This window comes from Lampris incognitus, chromosome 1, assembly GCF_029633865.1.
Source record: "Lampris incognitus isolate fLamInc1 chromosome 1, fLamInc1.hap2, whole genome shotgun sequence".
In the NCBI taxonomy this organism is placed as follows: Eukaryota; Metazoa; Chordata; class Actinopteri; order Lampriformes; family Lampridae; genus Lampris; species Lampris incognitus.
The window spans coordinates 5790671-5809715 of NC_079211.1; the positions used below are offsets into that span (position 1 = coordinate 5790671).

General features: G+C 47.7%; 1 protein-coding gene across 1 annotated transcript in view; it reads right to left on the minus strand.

Annotated features, from left to right (window-relative positions):
- The window catches only part of fstl5 (follistatin-like 5), a 166202-nt gene that overhangs the window by 104244 nt on the left and 42913 nt on the right, over positions 1-19045 (minus strand). The window contains exon 3 of the mRNA XM_056277907.1: positions 13298-13464. Coding sequence (XP_056133882.1) covers positions 13298-13464 — 167 coding nt within the window. The remainder of the gene's footprint in view (positions 1-13297; positions 13465-19045) is intronic.

A 19045-nucleotide genomic window follows, 5' to 3' on the forward strand; every position in this document is an offset into this window, starting at 1 on the left:
TCTGTTCTCCTCCCTTCCACCATTTAGAGACAACTGCACTACAGAATTAAATGTAATTTCCACCACACTGCAGCCTCAGGTGTCACTCAACTGCAACAGAGTTGTGACCAGAATCAGTTAGGCAACCAAATGTGCTGAAGTTTCAATTCCCACCAAAGATGCACAATAATTAATCTGATAACCAGCACGGTGGCGCGGTGGTTAGCGCAGTCGCCTCACAGCAAGAAGGTCCTGGGTTCGAGCCCCGGGGTAGTCCAATTTTGGGGGGTCGTCCTCTGTGTGGAGTTTGCATGGTCTCCCCCGTGTCTGCGTGGGTTTCCTTCGGGGTCTCCGGTTTCCTCCCACAGTCCAAAGACATGTAGGTCAGGTGACTCACCGTACTAAGTTGTCCCTAGGTGTGAATGTGTGTGGGGGGGGGGGGGGCCTGTGACGGCCTGGCGGCCTGTCCAGTGTGTCTCCCCGCCTACCGCCCAATGACTGCTGGGATAGACGCCAGCATCCCCGCGAGCCTGAGCGCAGGATAATCGGTCCGGATGATGGATGGATCTCATAACCAATCACCTCCGCCGTCATTACAGCCGATATTGACATTTTACGCTGTGCTGTGATCCCACCACACGTCTTAGTTTCCAGCAGTGCAGTTTATCCGTTATTATACTGTAACTGTACCTGTCCTGATTTATTACTAAACATGGTAGCCCCTTCACACAACATCCTCACTTGTAACCCAGGACCGAAGAGTCAATAAATCAGCAATAAAACTGTTATTTGACAAATAGTTAAAAGAAATAGTTTGTGAAAACCTCTGGCTCAAGTTTTGTATACAAGTTAATGAGAAGCTGCTGCAGCAGAGATACCATGTTACTGACCTGGTATCAGATGACTAGTTTCAGGATATCTGTGAATGTGAATAATGACCGCTTACTGAACAACTCGTTGCTGATGAACTCTTGACTCAGGTGCTGAATGAGCTCTGACTCAGGTGCTGAATGAACTCCGTCTCAGGTGCTGAATGAACTCTGACTCAGGTGCTGAATGAACTCTGACTCAGGTGCTGAATGAACTCTTACTCAGTTGCTGAGGAACTCTGACTCAGGTGCTGAATGAACTCTGTCTCAGGTGCTGAATGAACTCTGTCTCAGGTGCTGAATGAACTCTGACTCAGGTGCTGAATGAACTCTGTCTCAGGTGCTGAATGAACTCTGTCTCAGGTGCTGAATGAACTCTGACTCAGGTGCTGAATGAACTCTGACTCAGGTGCTGAATGAACTCTTACTCAGTTGCTGAGGAACTCTGACTCAGGTGCTGAATGAACTCTGACTCAGGTGCTGATGAACTCTGACTCAGGTGCTGAATGAACTCTGACTCAGGTGCTGAATGAACTCTGACTCAGGTGCTGAATGAACTCTGTCTCAGGTGCTGAATGAACTCTGACTCAGGTGCTTATGAACTCTGACTCAGGTGCTGAATGAACTCTTGAGTCAGGTGCTGAATGAACTCTGTCTCAGGTGCTGAATGAACTCTGACTCAGGTGCTGATGTACTCTGACTCAGGTGCTGATGGACTCTGACTCAGGTGCTGATGGACTCTGACTCAGGTGCTGAATGAACTCTGACTCAGGTGCTGAATGAACTCTTGACTCAGGTGCTGATGAACTCTGACTCAGGTGTTGAATGAACTCTGAGTCAGGTGCTGATGAAATCTGACTCAGGTGCTGATGAAATCTGACTCAGGTGCTGATGAACTCTTGACTCAGGTGCTGAATGAACTCTTGACTCAGGTGCTGATGAACTCTGACTCAGGTGTTGAATGAACTCTGACTCAGGTGCTGAATGAACTCTGACTCAGGTGCTGATGGACTCTGACTCAGGTGCTGATGGACTCTGACTCAGGTGCAGATGAACTCTGACTCAGGTGCTGAATGAACTCTTGACTCAGGTGCTGATGAACTCTGACTCAGGTGCTTAATGAACTCTGACTCAGGTGCTGATGGACTCTGACTCAGGTGCTGATGGACTCTGACTCAGGTGCTGAATGAACTCTGACTAAGGTGCTGATGAACTCTGACTCAGGTGCTGAATGAACTCTGACTCAGGTGCTGAATGAACTCTGACTCAGGTGCTGATGAACTCTGACTCAGGTGCTGAATGAACTCTGTCTCAGGTGCTGAATGAACTCTGACTCAGGTGCTGAATGAACTCTGACTCAAGTGCTGAATGAACTCTGACTCAGGTGCTGATGAACTCTGACTCAGGTGCTGAATGAACTCTGACTCAGGTGCTGAATGAACTCTGACTCAGGTGCTGATGAACTCTGACTCAGGTGCTGAATGAACTCTGACTCAGGTGCTGAATGAACTCTGACTCAGGTGCTGATGAACTCTGACTCAGGTGCTGATAAACTCTGACTCAGGTGCTGATAAACTCTGACTCAGGTGCTGATGAACTCTGACTCAGGTGCTGATGAACTCTGACTCAGGTGCTGAATGAAGCTGATAGTAAATCATTATTACCTGATTACTTCATATTCACTACTGCTGTTGTGCCCCCCCCACTAAAGTCCTGCATTATATTGACCATTTACCAGGGATCATGTAGTGTGTACTAGTATATGTAGTGTGCATTAGTACATGTAGTGTGTATCAATATATGTGTGTGTGTGTGTGGATGTATGTGTGTATATGTATATATATTCAGTATTAGTACATGTAGTGTCTATTAACATATGAAGTATGTATTAGCATATATAGTATGTATTAGCACAGTGTGTATTAGTATATATAATGTGCATTAGTACATGTACGTATTGTGTATTAGCATATATAGTGTGCATTAGTACATGTAGTGTGTATTACTATGTATATATATATATATATATATATATATATATATATATATATATATATATATATATATTTAAAGACAGATGTAGGAAAAAAAACAACTTTGAAACAGCAGAACAAGCCTGTTTCGTACGTCATATACTCATCAGGTGCCCGGGTGCCTTGGCAGCTGATGAGGTGGCACCCTGGCAGCTGATGAGGTGGCACCCTGGCAGCTGATGAGGTGGCACCTTGGCAGCTGATGAGGTGGCACCCTGGCAGCTGATGAGGTGGCACCTTGGCAGCTGATGAGGTGGCACCCTGGCAGCTGATGAGGTGGCACCCTGGCAGCTGATGAGGTGGCACCCTGGCAGCTGATGAGGTGGCACCCTGGCAGCTGATGAGGTGGCACCCTGGCAGCTGATGAGGTGGCACCCTGGCAGCTGATGAGTGCATGACGCAGGAATCAGGCTTGTTCTGCTGTTTTAACGTTGTTTTTTCCTACATCTGTCTTTATATATAGTTTATTAGTATGTGTAGTGTGTATTAGGATATGTAGTGTGTACTAGTATATATTAGTATATGTATTGTGTACTAGTGTATGTAGTGTGTATTGGTATACATAGTGTGTGCTAGTATACGTAGTGTGTATTAGTATATGTAGTGTGTATTAATGTACGAAGTGTGCATTACTATACATAGTGTGTATTAGTGTACATAGTGTGTACTAGTATATGTAGTGTGTATTAGTATACGTAGTGTGTACTAGTATACGTAGTGTGTACCAGTATATGTAGTGTGCACTAGTATACGTAGTGTGCCCTAGTATATGTAGTGTGTACTAGTATATGTAGTACTACTACTACTTTTGGCTGCTCCCGTTAGGGGTCGCCACAGCGGATCATCCATTTCCATTTGTAGTATATGTAGTGTGTACTAGTATACGTAGTGTGTACTAGTATATGTAGTGTGTATTAATAAACGTAGTGTGTACTAGTATATGTAGTACTACTACTACTACTTTTGGCTGCTCCCGTTAGGGGTCGCCACAGCGGATCATCCGTTTCCATTTGTAGCATATGTAGTGTGTACTAGTATACGTAGTGTGTACTAGTATATGTACTGCTACTACCTTCGGGTGCTCCCGTTAGGGGGTCTACTGTGTGTGTGGTGTTGTGCAGTACTGCAAGTGTGACACTGTGTCCAGGTGTGTGTTCAGTGCAGCAGTCGCACACGACTGACTTCAGCTCAGGAGGAGGGAACGGGGATTTTGGCAGAAGGCCCTCACACGTCTCCTCTGTACGGCAGCTCCACCCTCACATCTCTGCTGTATGGCAGCTCCACCCTCACACATCTCTGCTGTACGGCAGCTCCACCCTCACACATCCCTGCTGTACGGCAGCTCCACCCTCACATCTCTGCTGTATGGCAGCTCCACCCTCACACATCTCTGCTGTACGGCAGCTCCACCCTCACACATCCCTGCTGTACGGCAGCTCCACCCTCACATCTCTGCTGTATGGCAGCTCCACCCTCACACGTCTGCTGTACGGCAGCTCCACCCTCACACGTCTCTGCTGTACGGCAGCTCCACCCTCACATCTCTGCTGTATGGCAGCCCCACCCTCACACGTCTCTGCTGTACGGCAGCTCCACCCTCACATGTCTCTGCTGTATGACAACTCCACCCTCACATGTCTCTGCTGTATGACAACTCCACCCTCACACGTACAGCAGCTCCACCCTCACACGTCTCTGCTGTACGGCAGCTCCACCCTCACATGTCTCTGCTGTATGACAACTCCACCCTCACACGTACAGCAGCTCCACCCTCACACGTCTCTGCTGTACAGCAGCTCCACCCTCACATCTCTGCTGTATGGCAGCGCCACCCTCACACATCTCTGCTGTACGGCAGCTCCACCCTTGAACGTCTCTGCTGTACGGCAGCTTCACCCTCACACATCTCTGCTGTACAGCAGCTCCACCCTCACACGTCTCTACTGTATGACAACTCCACCCTCACACGTACAGCAGCTCCACCCTCACACGTCTCTGCTGTACAGCAGCTCCACCCTCACATCTCTGCTGTATGGCAGCTCCACCCTCACACATCTCTGCTATATGGCAGCTCCACCCTCACACATCTCTGCTGTACAGCAGCTCCACCCTCACATGTCTCTGCTATACGGCAGCTCCACCCTCACAAATCTCTGCTGTACGGCAGCTCCACCCTCACAAATCTCTGCTGTACGGCAGCTCCACCCTCACACGTCTCTGCTGTACGGCAGCTCCACCCTCACAGCGGCTCCATGAAACGTGACTACGTGTCGCCTCAGGGCCACGCTGTAAACATGGGAAGCCTCGGCGTCCCCGTGACGGCTGCAGCACCGTCAGTGTGTGTCGGCGCCGCCGGCACATCATTAACATGTCAACGACTCTGAGCGGCATCATTCTGTCACCCATCCAGACGCCGAGAACACTTTCTAAACAATTACTGGTTGGCACCGGTAAGCTAGCCGATAGGTGGTGCTACGCTGACGGAGGAGGTAACGTGACAGACATGGTTGATGGTATTTTACAAAGCGGATATTTCACCGATATCAACACAACACAACACAACACAACACAGCACAGCACAGCACAGCACAACACAGCACAGCACAGCACAGCACAACACAGCACAGCACAGCACAACACAACACAACACAACACAGCACAGCACAGCACAACACAACACAACACAACACAACACAGCACAGCACAGCACAGCACAGCACAGCACAGCACAGCACAACACAGCACAGCACAGCACAGCACAGCACAGCACAACACAACACAGCACAGCACAGCACAGCACAGCACAGCACAGCACAACACAGCACAGCACAGCACAGCACAACACAACACAACACAACACAGCACAACACAACACAACACAGCACAGCACAGCACAGCACAGCACAGCACAACACAACACAGCACAGCACAGCACAGCACAGCACAATACAACACAGCACAGCACAGCACAGCACAACACAACACAGCACAGCACAGCACAGCACAGCACAGCACAGCACAACACAGCACAGCACAGCACAGCACAGCACAGCACAGCACAACACAAAACACAGCACAGCACAGCACAGCACAGCACAACACAACACAACACAACACAACACAACACAGCACAGCACAGCACAGCAGAGCACAGCACAGCACAGCACAACACAACACAACACAACACAGCACAGCACAGCACAACACAACACAGCACAGCACAGCACAGCACAACACAACACAGCACAGCACAGCACAGCACAGCACAACACAACACAACACAGCACAGCACAGCACAGCACAGCACAACACAAAACACAGCACAGCACAGCACAGCACAGCACAGCACAGCACAACACAAAACACAGCACAACACAACACAACACAACACAGCACAGCACAGCACAACACAACACAGCACAGCACAGCACAGCACAGCACAACACAAAACACAGCACAGCACAGCACAACACAACACACAGCACAGCACAGCACAACACAACACAGCACAACACAACACAACACAGCACAGCACAGCACAGCACTGCACAGCACAGCACAGCACAGCACAGCACAGCACAACACAGCACAGCACAGCACAGCACAGCACAACACAACACAGCACAGCACAGCACAGCACAGCACAGCACAGCACAGCACAACACAACACAACACAGCACAGCACAGCACAACACAACACAGCACAGCACAGCACAGCACAGCACAGCACAGCACAGCACAACACAAAACACAGCACAGCACAGCACAGCACAGCACAGCACAACACAACACAGCAGCTTGTTGACTAGTCAAACTGCTGGTTTCTTCTTTTGTTTCTTTTTTTATTCCCCCCCAGATGTTCCCATCCAGTCACCCCCCTCTTCTGAGCCGTCCCGGTCTCTGCTGCTCCACCCCCTCTGCTGATCCAGGGAGGGCTACAGACTACCACATGCCTCCTCCCATACATGTGGAGTCACCAGCCGCTTCTTTTCACCCGACAGTGAGGAGTTTCACCAGGAGGACGTAGCATGTGGGAGGATCACGCTATTCCCCCCAGTCCCCCCCCCCAAACAGGCGCCCCCACCCACCAGAGGAGGCGCTAGTGCTGGACTCATACCCACATCCGGCTTTCCACCCACAGACACGGCCAATTGTGTCAGTAGGGACGCCTGACCAAGCCAGAGGTAACACGGGGGTTTGAACTGGCGATCCCGTGTCGGTAGGCAACGGAAATAGACCAGTATGCTACCCGGACACCTTCTTCTTCTCTGTCATGCTGCGCTGCAGAGAGACGTGTGGACGGACGACTGGAGTTTGGGAGTAAGCAGAGACAAACAGCAGCAGCCTGAACTGAGGCCTCCCAGGTCCAGTCAGACGTGAGGCAACAGGAGTGTTACACACCCGCCTGCTGCAGAAGCAGACCAGGGGAATCACAGCCTGTCTGACCTCACAGACCTGACAAGACCTGACAAGACCTGACAAGACCTGGCAAGACCACACTCACCTGACAAGACCTGACAAGACCTGACAAGACCTGACAAGACCTCACAAACCTCACAGACTTCACAAGACCTGACAAGACCTGACAAGACCTGACAAGACCACACTCACCTGACAAGACCTCACAGACTTCACAAGACCTGACAAGACCTGACAAGACCTGACAAGACAGACCTGACAAGACCACACTCACCTGACAAGACCTCACAGACTTCACAAGACCTGACAAGACCTGACAAGACCTGACAAGACCTCACAGACCTGACAAGACCTGATAAGACCAGACAGACCTGACAAGACCTGACAAGACCTGACAAGACCTGACAAGACCTCACACACCTGACAAGACCTGACAAGACCTGACAAGACCTCACAGACCTGACATGACCTCACAAGACCTGACAAGACCTGACAAGACCTGACAAGACCTCACAGACCTCACAAGACCTGACAAGACCTGACAGACCTGACAAAACCTGACAAGACCTGACAAGACCTCACAAACCTCACAGACTTCACAAGACCTGACAAGACCTGACAAGACCTGACAAGACCACACTCACCTGACAAGACCTCACAGACTTCACAAGACCTGACAAGACCTGACAAGACCTGACAAGACCTGACAAGACAGACCTGACAAGACCACACTCACCTGACAAGACCTCACAGACTTCACAAGACCTGACAAGACCTGACAAGACCTGACAAGACCTCACAGACCTGACAAGACCTGATAAGACCAGACAGACCTGACAAGACCTGACAAGACCTGACAAGACCTGACAAGACCTCACACACCTGACAAGACCTGACAAGACCTGACAAGACCTCACAGACCTGACATGACCTCACAAGACCTGACAAGACCTCACAGACCTCACAGACCTGACAAGACCTGACAAGACCTGACAGACCTGACAAAACCTGACAAGACCTGACAAGACCACACTCACCTGACAAGACCTGACAAGACCTGACAAGACCTGACAGACCTGACAAGACCTGACAAGACCTCACAGACTTCACAAGACCTGACAAGACCTGACAAGACCTGACAAGACCACACTCACCTGACAAGACCTGACAAGACCTGACAAGACCTGACAAGACCTGACAAGACCACACTCACCTGACAAGACCTGACAAGACCTGACAAGACCTGACAAGACCTCACAGACTTCACAAGACCTGACAAGACCTGACAAGACCTGACAAGACCACACTCACCTGACAAGACCTGACAAGACCTGACAAGACCTCACAGACTTCACAAGACTTCACAAGACCTGACAAGACCTGACAAGACCTGACAAGACCTCACAGACCTCACAAGACCTGACAAGACCTCACAGACCTCACAAGACCTGACAAGACCTGACAAGACCTCACAGACCTGACAAGACCTCACAGACCTGACAAGACCTGACAAGACCTGACAAGACCACACTCACCTGACAAGACCTCACAGACTTCACAAGACCTGACAAGACCTGACAAGACCTGACAAGACCTGACAAGACCTGACAAGACCAGACAGACCTGACAAGACCACACTCACCTGACAAGACCTCACAGACTTCACAAGACCTGACAAGACCTGACAAGACCTGACAAGACCTCACAGACCTGACAAGACCTGATAAGACCAGACAGACCTGACAAGACCTGACAAGACCTGACAAGACCTGACAAGACCTCACACACCTGACAAGACCTGACAAGACCTGACACGACCTCACAGCCCTGACATGACCTCACAAGACCTGACAAGACCTCACAGACCTCACAGACCTGACAAGACCTGACAAGACCTGACAGACCTGACAAAACCTGACAAGACCTGACAAGACCACACTCACCTGACAAGACCTGACAAGACCTGACAAGACCTGACAGACCTGACAAGACCTGACAAGACCTGACAAGACCACACTCACCTGACAAGACCTGACAAGACCTGACAAGACCTGACAAGACCTGACAAGACCACACTCACCTGACAAGACCTGACAAGACCTGACAAGACCTGACAAGACCTCACAGACTTCACAAGACCTGACAAGACCTGACAAGACCTGACAAGACCTGACAAGACCACACTCACCTGACAAGACCTGGCAAGACCTGACAAGACCTCACAGACTTCACAAGACCTGACAAGACCTGACAAGACCTGACAAGACCTGACAAGACCAGACAGACCTGACAAGACCACACTCACCTGACAAGACCTCACAGACTTCACAAGACCTGACAAGACCTGACAAGACCTGACAAGACCTCACAGACCTGACAAGACCTGATAAGACCAGACAGACCTGACAAGACCTGACAAGACCTGACAGACCTGACAAGACCAGACAGACCTGACAAGACCACACTCACCTGACAAGACCTGACAAGACATGACAAGACCTGACAAGACCTGACAAGACCAGACAGACCTGACAAGACCACACTCACCTGACAAGACCTGACAAGACCTGACAGACCTGACAAGACCAGACAGACCTGACAAGACCACACTCACCTGACAAGACCTGACAAGACCTGACAGACCTGACAAGACCAGACAGACCTGACAAGACCACACTCACCTGACAAGACCTGACAAGACCTGACAAGACCTGACAGACCTGACAAAACCTGACAAGACCTGACAAGACCTGACAGACCTGACAAGACCAGACAGACCTGACAAGACCACACTCACCTGACAAGACCTGACAAGACCTGACAAGACCTGACAGACCTGACAAAACCTGACAAGACCTGACAAGACCTGATAAGACCTAACAAGACCTCACAGACCTGACAAGACCTGACAAGAGCTGACAAGACCTGACAAGACCTGATAAGACCTAACAAGACTTCACAGACCTGACAAGACGTGACAAGACCTGACAAGACCTGGAAAGACCTCACAGACCTCACAAGACCAGACAGACCTGACAAGACCTGACAAGACCTGACAAAACCTGACAAGACCTAACAAGACCTCACAGACCTGCCTGCTGCTTTCTGCCCGCACAGTGGACACGCAGCCACCCGACACATCATCTGGTCTGACACAATGTCTTTTCTTTTGTGTGTCTGCGTGTCTGTGTGTGTGTGTGTGTGTGTGTGTGTGTGTGTGTGTGTGTGTGTGCCTGTGCGTGTGTACATATGTGTGTGTGTGTGTGTGTGTGTGTGTGTGTCTGCGTGTCTGTGTGTGTGTGTGTGTGTGTGTGCCTGTGCGTGTGTACATATGTGTGTGTGTGTGTGTGTGTGTGTGCCTGTGCGTGTGTACATATGTGTGTGTGTGTGTGTGTGTGTGTGCCTGTGCGTGTGTACATATGTGTGTGTGTGTGTGTGTGCCTGTGCGTGTGTGTGTGTGTGTGTGTGTGTGTGTGTGTGTGTGTGTGTGTGCCTGTGCGTGTGTACATATGTGTGTGTGTGTGCGTGTGTGTGTGTGTGTGTGTGCTACATCCAGCCCTCATGATGTGAACACGAGTTGTGTAGCTGACGGAGCTGGGTATCTCAGAGTGAGGGGTAAAAGGAGGCGTCAGCAGAACTTCACTTTTCACGTTGGAGGCCTGACAACACCTTCATCCGCTCCCAGCGGTTCTACTGGGAGTTCTACACTGCGGATGGGGCCCTGGCTCCCCCCCCCCGCTCGCTCCCCCCCCCCCGCTCGCTCCCCCCCCCCCCCGCTCGCTCGGCGTGAGCCGGTGGCAGCGAGGATGACTGGCGCCAGCTGGGCACCTCTGAGTCGTTTTAGGGGTCGTCAGCGTTTAATGACACATCAGCGGCTCGGCTGGATCTCCCTCGTCTGCTGCCACAGCGCTGACTCCATTATGCACGGCGGTCTCACACTCAACGCGGCCAGTACTGACATGGCGGGGACGCGGTGGGGGTGGGGGGTGGGGGTGGGGGCTTGGGGCTTGAGGGATGGAGGAGGCGGCTCGAGGCATCTGCCTCCCCCGCACACCTCCGCCTAACAATGGCTTCTCCCTTTGAAGTGGAGGAAAGTGGCACGGTGGCTGCCTGTGCTGGAGTGCACGGGACAAAGCCCACATGTGGCGGTGAAAACACACACACACACACACAAATATGCACATGCACACGCACAGACACACACATGCACATATGCACACACACACACCCATATGCACACACACACACACACACAGACATGAACACACACATTTGCACACACATGCATACAGAAACACATGCACACGTGCACACACACATGCATACAGAAACACATGCACACACACACACACACACACACACCCATATGCACACATACACACGCACACACACACCCACACACACCCATATGCACACATACACATGCACACACATGCAGCAGGGTTTTCAGCCAGTGTGTGAAAGCAGGCTGTTTCTGCAGGGCTGCAGCCCTCTGGTTCCTGCCCTTCATCCTGCCTCCTGGTCTGTGCTGCCCGTCCCTCCCAGCGGCCTCCAGCACAGACACTGAGAACACAGGCCGACTCCCTGGATCAGTGTCAGGCCTACACAACAGACACGCAGCAGTGGCATGGAAAACGCTGACAAGTGGGGGTGTCGCGGAGACGCGCCAGCACCTTTTATCTGCTGCTGCTGTTGTTGTTGTGCCTCCCGATAATTCCCCCTTGATGCTGCCTCTGTTTCATGTTGCTCACATACAATCTACAAGAAGTTTTCAACAACGACAACAACGCACAACTCACAGCGGAAAATACCTCTGAACTGTAGCTGCAAACATGTACACACTATTACACACAGGGCCGACAAGGACGAAGACCCAAGATAAGCAAGCACCAGCCTTTATTTCAACCACCTGTGTGTGGGTGTGTGTGTGTGTGTGTGTGTGTGTGTGTGTGTGTGTGTGTGTGTGTGTGTGTGTGTGTGTGTGTGTGTGTGTGTGTGCGTGTGTGTGTGTGTGTGTGCACGCATACACGACTTCATATTATTTATGACTGTATGGATGTATATAGTAGATGCGTATTCTTTAGCTGTGCATGAGTTTATACCTATGTGTGTGTGTGTGTGTGTGTATGTATATATATATATATATATATATATATATATATATATATAAATAGTTTTTCCTATATTAAAATCTTTTTTCCTGTATCCGTGTTGATATATATATTTATATGTATATATAAGTATGTATGCATGTATGTATATGTAGGTTTATACATGTATGTATGTATGTTTGTATGTATGTTTGTATGTATGTGTGTATGTATGTATGTATATATATATATATATATATACATATATATATATGTTTATACGTATATGTATGCATGTGTATGCATGTATATAAGTATGTATGTATGTTTATATATATGTTTATATGTATGTTTATACGTATGTGTATGCATGTGTATGTATGTATATAAGTATGTATGTATGTTTATATGTATATATGTACATATACCTATGTAGTATCTACCTATGCATGTGTTTGTGTATTATGTATGTATGTATGTATGTATGTATGTATGTATGTATGTATGTATGTATGTATGTATGTTTATACGTATATGTATGCATGTGTGTATGTATGTATGTATGTATGTATGTATGTATGTATGTATGTATGTATGTATGTATGTATGTATGTACATGTAGGTTTATACATATATGTATGTATGTGTGTATGTATGTTTATATATATGTTTATATGTATGTTTATACGTATATGTATGCATGTGTGTGTGTATATAAGTATGTATGTATGTTTATATGTATACATGTACGTATACCTATGTAGTATCTACCTATGCATGTGTTTGTGTATTATGTATATATGTATGTATGTGTGTATATTTGTATATTCAATAACTTCGGCATGCCATCAGGACAGAGGGAGAGGATGAAACTAAAGCGGTAATGAGTCCAGTGGGCTGTACTTACATTGATGTCCTCCAGGTTGAGGGAGTTGAGCAGCTGATTGTTGCGTTTCCATAAAATGGGAGGTCGCTGCTCGCCGGCTATGGCGCAAGTCAACACGGCGCTCTGGCCCACCGTCACGGTGGTGATGCTGAGTTTCTGGTCGTCTGGAAGGGTGAGCAGGAACACTTCTGCAGGGGGGAGAAGGGAGAATAATGACAGACCACCAGGCCCAGCGCCCCGATTACAGCAAAACCATTTCCGCTCAGAGTTAGTGGAGTGGATTCACTTTCTGTTCCCAGGGAAACTTTTCATTTGAGCGAGTCGGGTTGAACTCTTCGAGTCACAGAAATACCCCTGTTTCATAGACCGGGGCTCTTGTTCTCCAAGCTGCCTGGATTCCAGTACAACAAAAGCCTGTAAGTTTCTGTTCCAAGTGAAACTGTGTGCCCACACTTTGGTAACACTTTAGTATGGGGAACATAAAAACACTTAATTACTAGTGAACTAGTAATGATCAAGATGTCACTTCAGTATGGGGAACATATTCTAAGTAACAAAACTTAATTACTAGTGAATTAGTAATGATCAAGATGTCACTTTAGTATGGGGAACATATTCTAAGTAACAAAAACTTAATTACTAGTGAACTAGTAATGATCAAGATGTCACTTCAGTATGGGGAACATATTCTAAGTAACAGAAACTTAATTACTAGTGAATTAGTAATGATCAAGATGTCACTTTAGTATGGGGAACATATTCTAAGTAACAAAAACTTAATTACTAGTGAATTAGTAATGATCAAGATGTCACTTTAGTATGGGGAACATATTCTAAGTAACAGAAACTTAATTACTAGTGAATTAGTAATGATCAAGATGTCACTTTAGTATGGGGAACATATTCTAAGTAACAAAAACTTAATTACCAGTGAATTAGTAATGACCAAGATGTCACTTTAGTATGGGGAACATATTCTAAGTAACAAAAACTTAATTTAGAGTAATTTAACACTATGAACACTTGTACTTCTGTGTTTTGTTATGTAAGAACAGAGCATATTCATTAAGTGTTAGTAAGGGAGAATAACTCTTCTTGTGGTACTACCACCTTATAAAAGCCATACTAAGCAAAGCATATTGAGATGGTACTACTAATAAGCAATACTTCTGAGGTTATAGAGGGAAAACTCATAGTTAATGGCTTACTGGTTGTATAATAAGGCCATGCAGAATAAGGCATTAATGAGTACGTAATAATGACCAATTAAGAGCCAATATGTTGCTAATTTGCATGCTAATAAGCATCTAATTAATGGTGACTACGTTCCCCACACTAAAGTGTTACCCACACTTCTATTTTAACGAAGCCCAGAAATTCAAATTCTAAATACACCGGCACCTTGGTTAGGTGATTCTGCTGCCCAGGCAGATGTGGCTCATTTTGCCAGTAAAAGATGTAAAGACGTCCTATATCAGCACATTTAGAGCACTCTGAAAGGTAACTGAAAGGAATTAGGTGCCACATTTAGTAAATACTTTGGGTAATTTATGGCTCGTTAGCATTAGCATTAGCATTTTGACTTCCCCATCAGCTGCTTTGAGAGCTTCACCCCCCAGTTCCCCACGTTCTCCGTTAGTGAACGGCACCGAACAGACGCTTTAAGGGGGGCACTGTAGATGTGAGACTTTTAATTTAGCATATTTTTACTTAATTTCTGCTTTTAATGACCCTGAATAAAAAGGAAAATCTTAAGAGTTCACCAGAAAATGAATAAATGAATAAGCAAACAAAAGGCTTAGATTTCTAAAGGAGGACATAATGACTAGGCTGTGAGCAATAAGGCAGTTTAAGAAAATCAGCGCTGCACGACGGAAGACGCAAGGTTTTGTATATTAAAAAAACAATAAAAAGCAATTTTCCCCGTTTTTGAAATAAAAACCTTTTTAATATTCCGCTCTTTTTTTGCATTCCCCTTCCAGCAGTTCTTGGTCTTAATTTGCGACCAAGATGAGCATGGTTGTGTTATTCAGCACTCCACACAAAACGCTAAGTATACAAGGAAGTCGAGGTCAAACATCTGTGGAGGACAGTCCCGGCTGGATGTGACGTGACCAGTCGACAGATCAGATGATTTCACCTTGTCCCGGACAAAAACACCAGCCAGAGCGAAGGAGCCATGTTGTTTTGAGGGGTCAGCCTGGGCGCCGCTAGTAAGCGCCTATTGCGTTTCCAATTCTTCATCAAGACAATGAGTGTGAAGCTATAATTCAGCCATCTTTCACTGTTGTTATATAACAGGGTCTGGTGAGAGGCTGCTTTTTAATCTTCCTCTTGGGTAATGAGCAACAGAGCACAGGGAAACAGGGACTCAATTTGTTCTGCTCCTAAGGGCATGAAATACAAAACCTAATGAAAGAGCAGGTTGGACAGACAGTGTTCGCTCACACAGCCAAGAGAACAAGGATGAGAGCAGCTTCAGTTACAGCACGACTCCCGCGTCCCTCTCAGCGATGGCTTCTGGATGCTTCTCTAACCTTCCGACGCATTTGCAGGGTTTCTCGCTTCAGGAATGCAAACCGGCGCAAAAACCCCGTCGATCCAGCCCAGTCACACTTGGCTTGCTGAGATATTCATATCTGAAGCATTTCCTTCAGAGGAAGATCACACACTCCTCACAGCTACTCGGAGATGTCTAACCTTTCAGCCAGGGCCCTTGAAGCCCTTCCTGGGAGGAATTTGAATTATAGGGTTAGTAAAAACCTGTTGTCTTGCGTGGAAACACCTCCAGGTGTGGATCAGCTCCTCTCATGTGGAGTCAGGTACCTCCACAACACTTTTCAAAAGATCATTCAAGAAGCCATGCTCATGAAAATGTTTGAAATTCAGGCTGATCACCACATGTGGACACAGCTTTTTCATCCTAGTACTCTAGAACACAAGCTGTTGGACAATGATCACCAAATCTGAGCTCAGAAACTCCAGAGTCCATAACTTTTTCTTTTCTATTTGTTAAAATGAAGTCCGTCAGGGATGATTTAGTGGGGTCTTTTAAGTTTGGCCTGGTAGGGTCAGTCAGTAACTGTGAAAGATGAATATTGCCACAGACCTCTTGTAAATACTCAAGAGGCAGAACCCAGCCAGCTTAACTATATTAGCTTGAATAATCAACTCTTGAATTTTTATATGGCGCTAAAAGATCAGTTAACCTGTCAACAGCCGAGGAGGACGCAGAAGGAGGTCAGTACACTCTGATCACAATAACAGAATTATTTTTCGCAATGCACACTTTTAGAGCCAAAAACTCAAAACATTCTTCTACTGTGACTGCGTTAGGAACAGTACAGGTAAAAAAAAGAGCTCTTTTATAAAGGCCACAACTCCACCTCTTGAATGTCTTTCAATTCTAAAAAGGTTGTAATCATCCAAGGCTTTCACCCACAGTGCATCTTAACCGTGTTTCAGATAATACCATGTCAGTATCCATTTGTATTAACCAGATTCTCAGCTTATCTAATTTGTCGTGCCGAGTACGACTCCTAATGTTCCAATGAATAAAACCTACATCCTTTCTGCAACAGGCAAAATTCATACTAAGTCTTACTGGCTGTCAGGATGAGGATGAGGAAACTTTGCAGGAGAGCAAGGTCAGTTCAATATTCCTCAACAAAAGTCGTGAGCCTGTGTGATTGGATTGGAGTCTATCGCGCTTGAAAAGTTCAGGGTGGTTCAGAAAAGATGTGAAATTGTCCACAAAGGGGATGCCCCGAGTCCTACGATAACCCTTGAGCCAGATGTGGAGTAGACGGGCACAGCTGAATTTGACATCACCAAAGCTTGGAGGGGGGTAGTGGGCCGGAGATGATGTATTGTTCACTGGTGTCGAGCAGATCATCAATGATGCTAATAAAGTTCGCTTTGAGTCTCTTGGATCGCTTTAATGTCATTAAATCCGGCGTGAGCAACAAGGGTAGATACAGACTGTCGTTTCCGACGGAGCCGAAGGGCAGAGGACTTAATATCCTTAACACAGGCACCCGGATAGCCAACTGTTTTTGCTTTAGCGACCTCCACGTGGCGAACGATAGAGGACCCGACCACAAGAACAAGGGGAGAGCTTCGGCGGTTGTCATCATTGGGGTCGCGGCTGGGCCACTGAAGAGGGTTTTTAGCAGAACCTGCAGCGTTAGAGCGTGTAGCCGGCAGAGATGACGCAGGGCCGGCTGCAGCGGTGGTGCCGGGGGAAATCGGAGCGTACTTGGTAGGAAAGGGTCATTTATCCCAGATGGATTTCTGTTTAGAGTGGGATCCAGTCATTTCCTCCAGGACCTGGCATTTATAGCTTAGCTGAAGAGCATCTGGCAAAGGACACTGGGGTTTACCTGTCCTCTTGCGGCTTTTGACCAGGACCCATGGCTCCCCTGTATAGGGAGTCGAGCAGGATTGTGTCTTAGGTTTAGCTCCAAGGATGGGCCACTCGTCATCTTTTAGGGCTGGAAGAGAAGTGGACACAACCGACTCAGCTGTGTGGTAATACAGCCAGACCATGGCAGAGTGGCATGACGATGCAGGAGAGCGGCTGGGTACTCAAGAGACAGCGGCAGTACTGCGGTTGCCACAGCAGGAGACCAGAGCTGAGAGATGTTCGGCCTGAGCCGTTGGAACAGTGAAGAAACCCAGGTTGAGCTCATCCTTTTCCCTGAGTTCCATCTTCAGCCATCTTATGTCATCTTTCCCCTGTTTGTATGATTGTTGGCATTGTCCACACACAGCCATTGTTGTTTGTTATTACGGTGATCAGATAGATAGCTTCAGCAAAATTAGCTAAGCTAGTCAGCACAGGGCTACCAGTAGTCCACTTACATTTAAAGCCGGTGTTTCTCCTCTACTGATTAGCGGACACAAGACGACTGGCATGTCCAGAAGCTGAGTCGGGCCGTTACCACCGAGAACAGTTCATAAAAACAAATCAAAATCCATGTCTGATGACTAAAATCCTTCATTCAGTAAAAGACGTGTAGTTAAAGCGCTGTCGCCTCACAGCAAGAAGGTCCTGGGTTCAAACCTTGGGGTTGTCCAACCTTGGAAGTCATCCCAGTCCTTTCTGTGTGGAGTTTGCATGTTCTCCCCGTGTCGGCGGTGGGTTTCTCCGGGGGCTCCGGTTTCCCCCACCATCAAAAAGACATGCATGTTAGGGTTCATACTCCTGTCTGTGCCCCTGAACAAGGCATGGCGAGACCAACTGGGGTTGGTCCCCAGGTGCTGCACGGCGGCTGCCCACTGCTCCTAGCTACACAGCTAGGATGGATTAAATGCAGAGGAAGGATTTCCTCACGGGGATCAATAAAGTATCTCAAAATCAAACCAAAAAAGGACTAAAAGCCAAACACTGTGTTGCAAGAATATGACTAAAAACTGGATTAAGGGGGGGGGGGTCAGTTTCTGCCAGAGCTTCTGGCAGGTACACACAGACCCCAGAACTTGGATGCGATATTCTATTGGAGTTTTTACTCTCATCAAAATGTACTTGGCGGCCATGCAGCTACAATTACCAGCCTCAAATCAACCGTCAGCCCGGAGACTGTTGTCAGGCCTGTTTTCATGAACCTGGAACAGTTTTGGAGGAGAGTTTTGTCAAGACAAAGACAAAACTCTTGTCCGAACAAGAGTTTTGTCTTTGTCTTGTATTGTCTATACAGTTCAGGGGGTGGACATGTTCATTATCCCGAACACGGCAGCACTTTATATTGACAGGCCACTCGCGCTTGA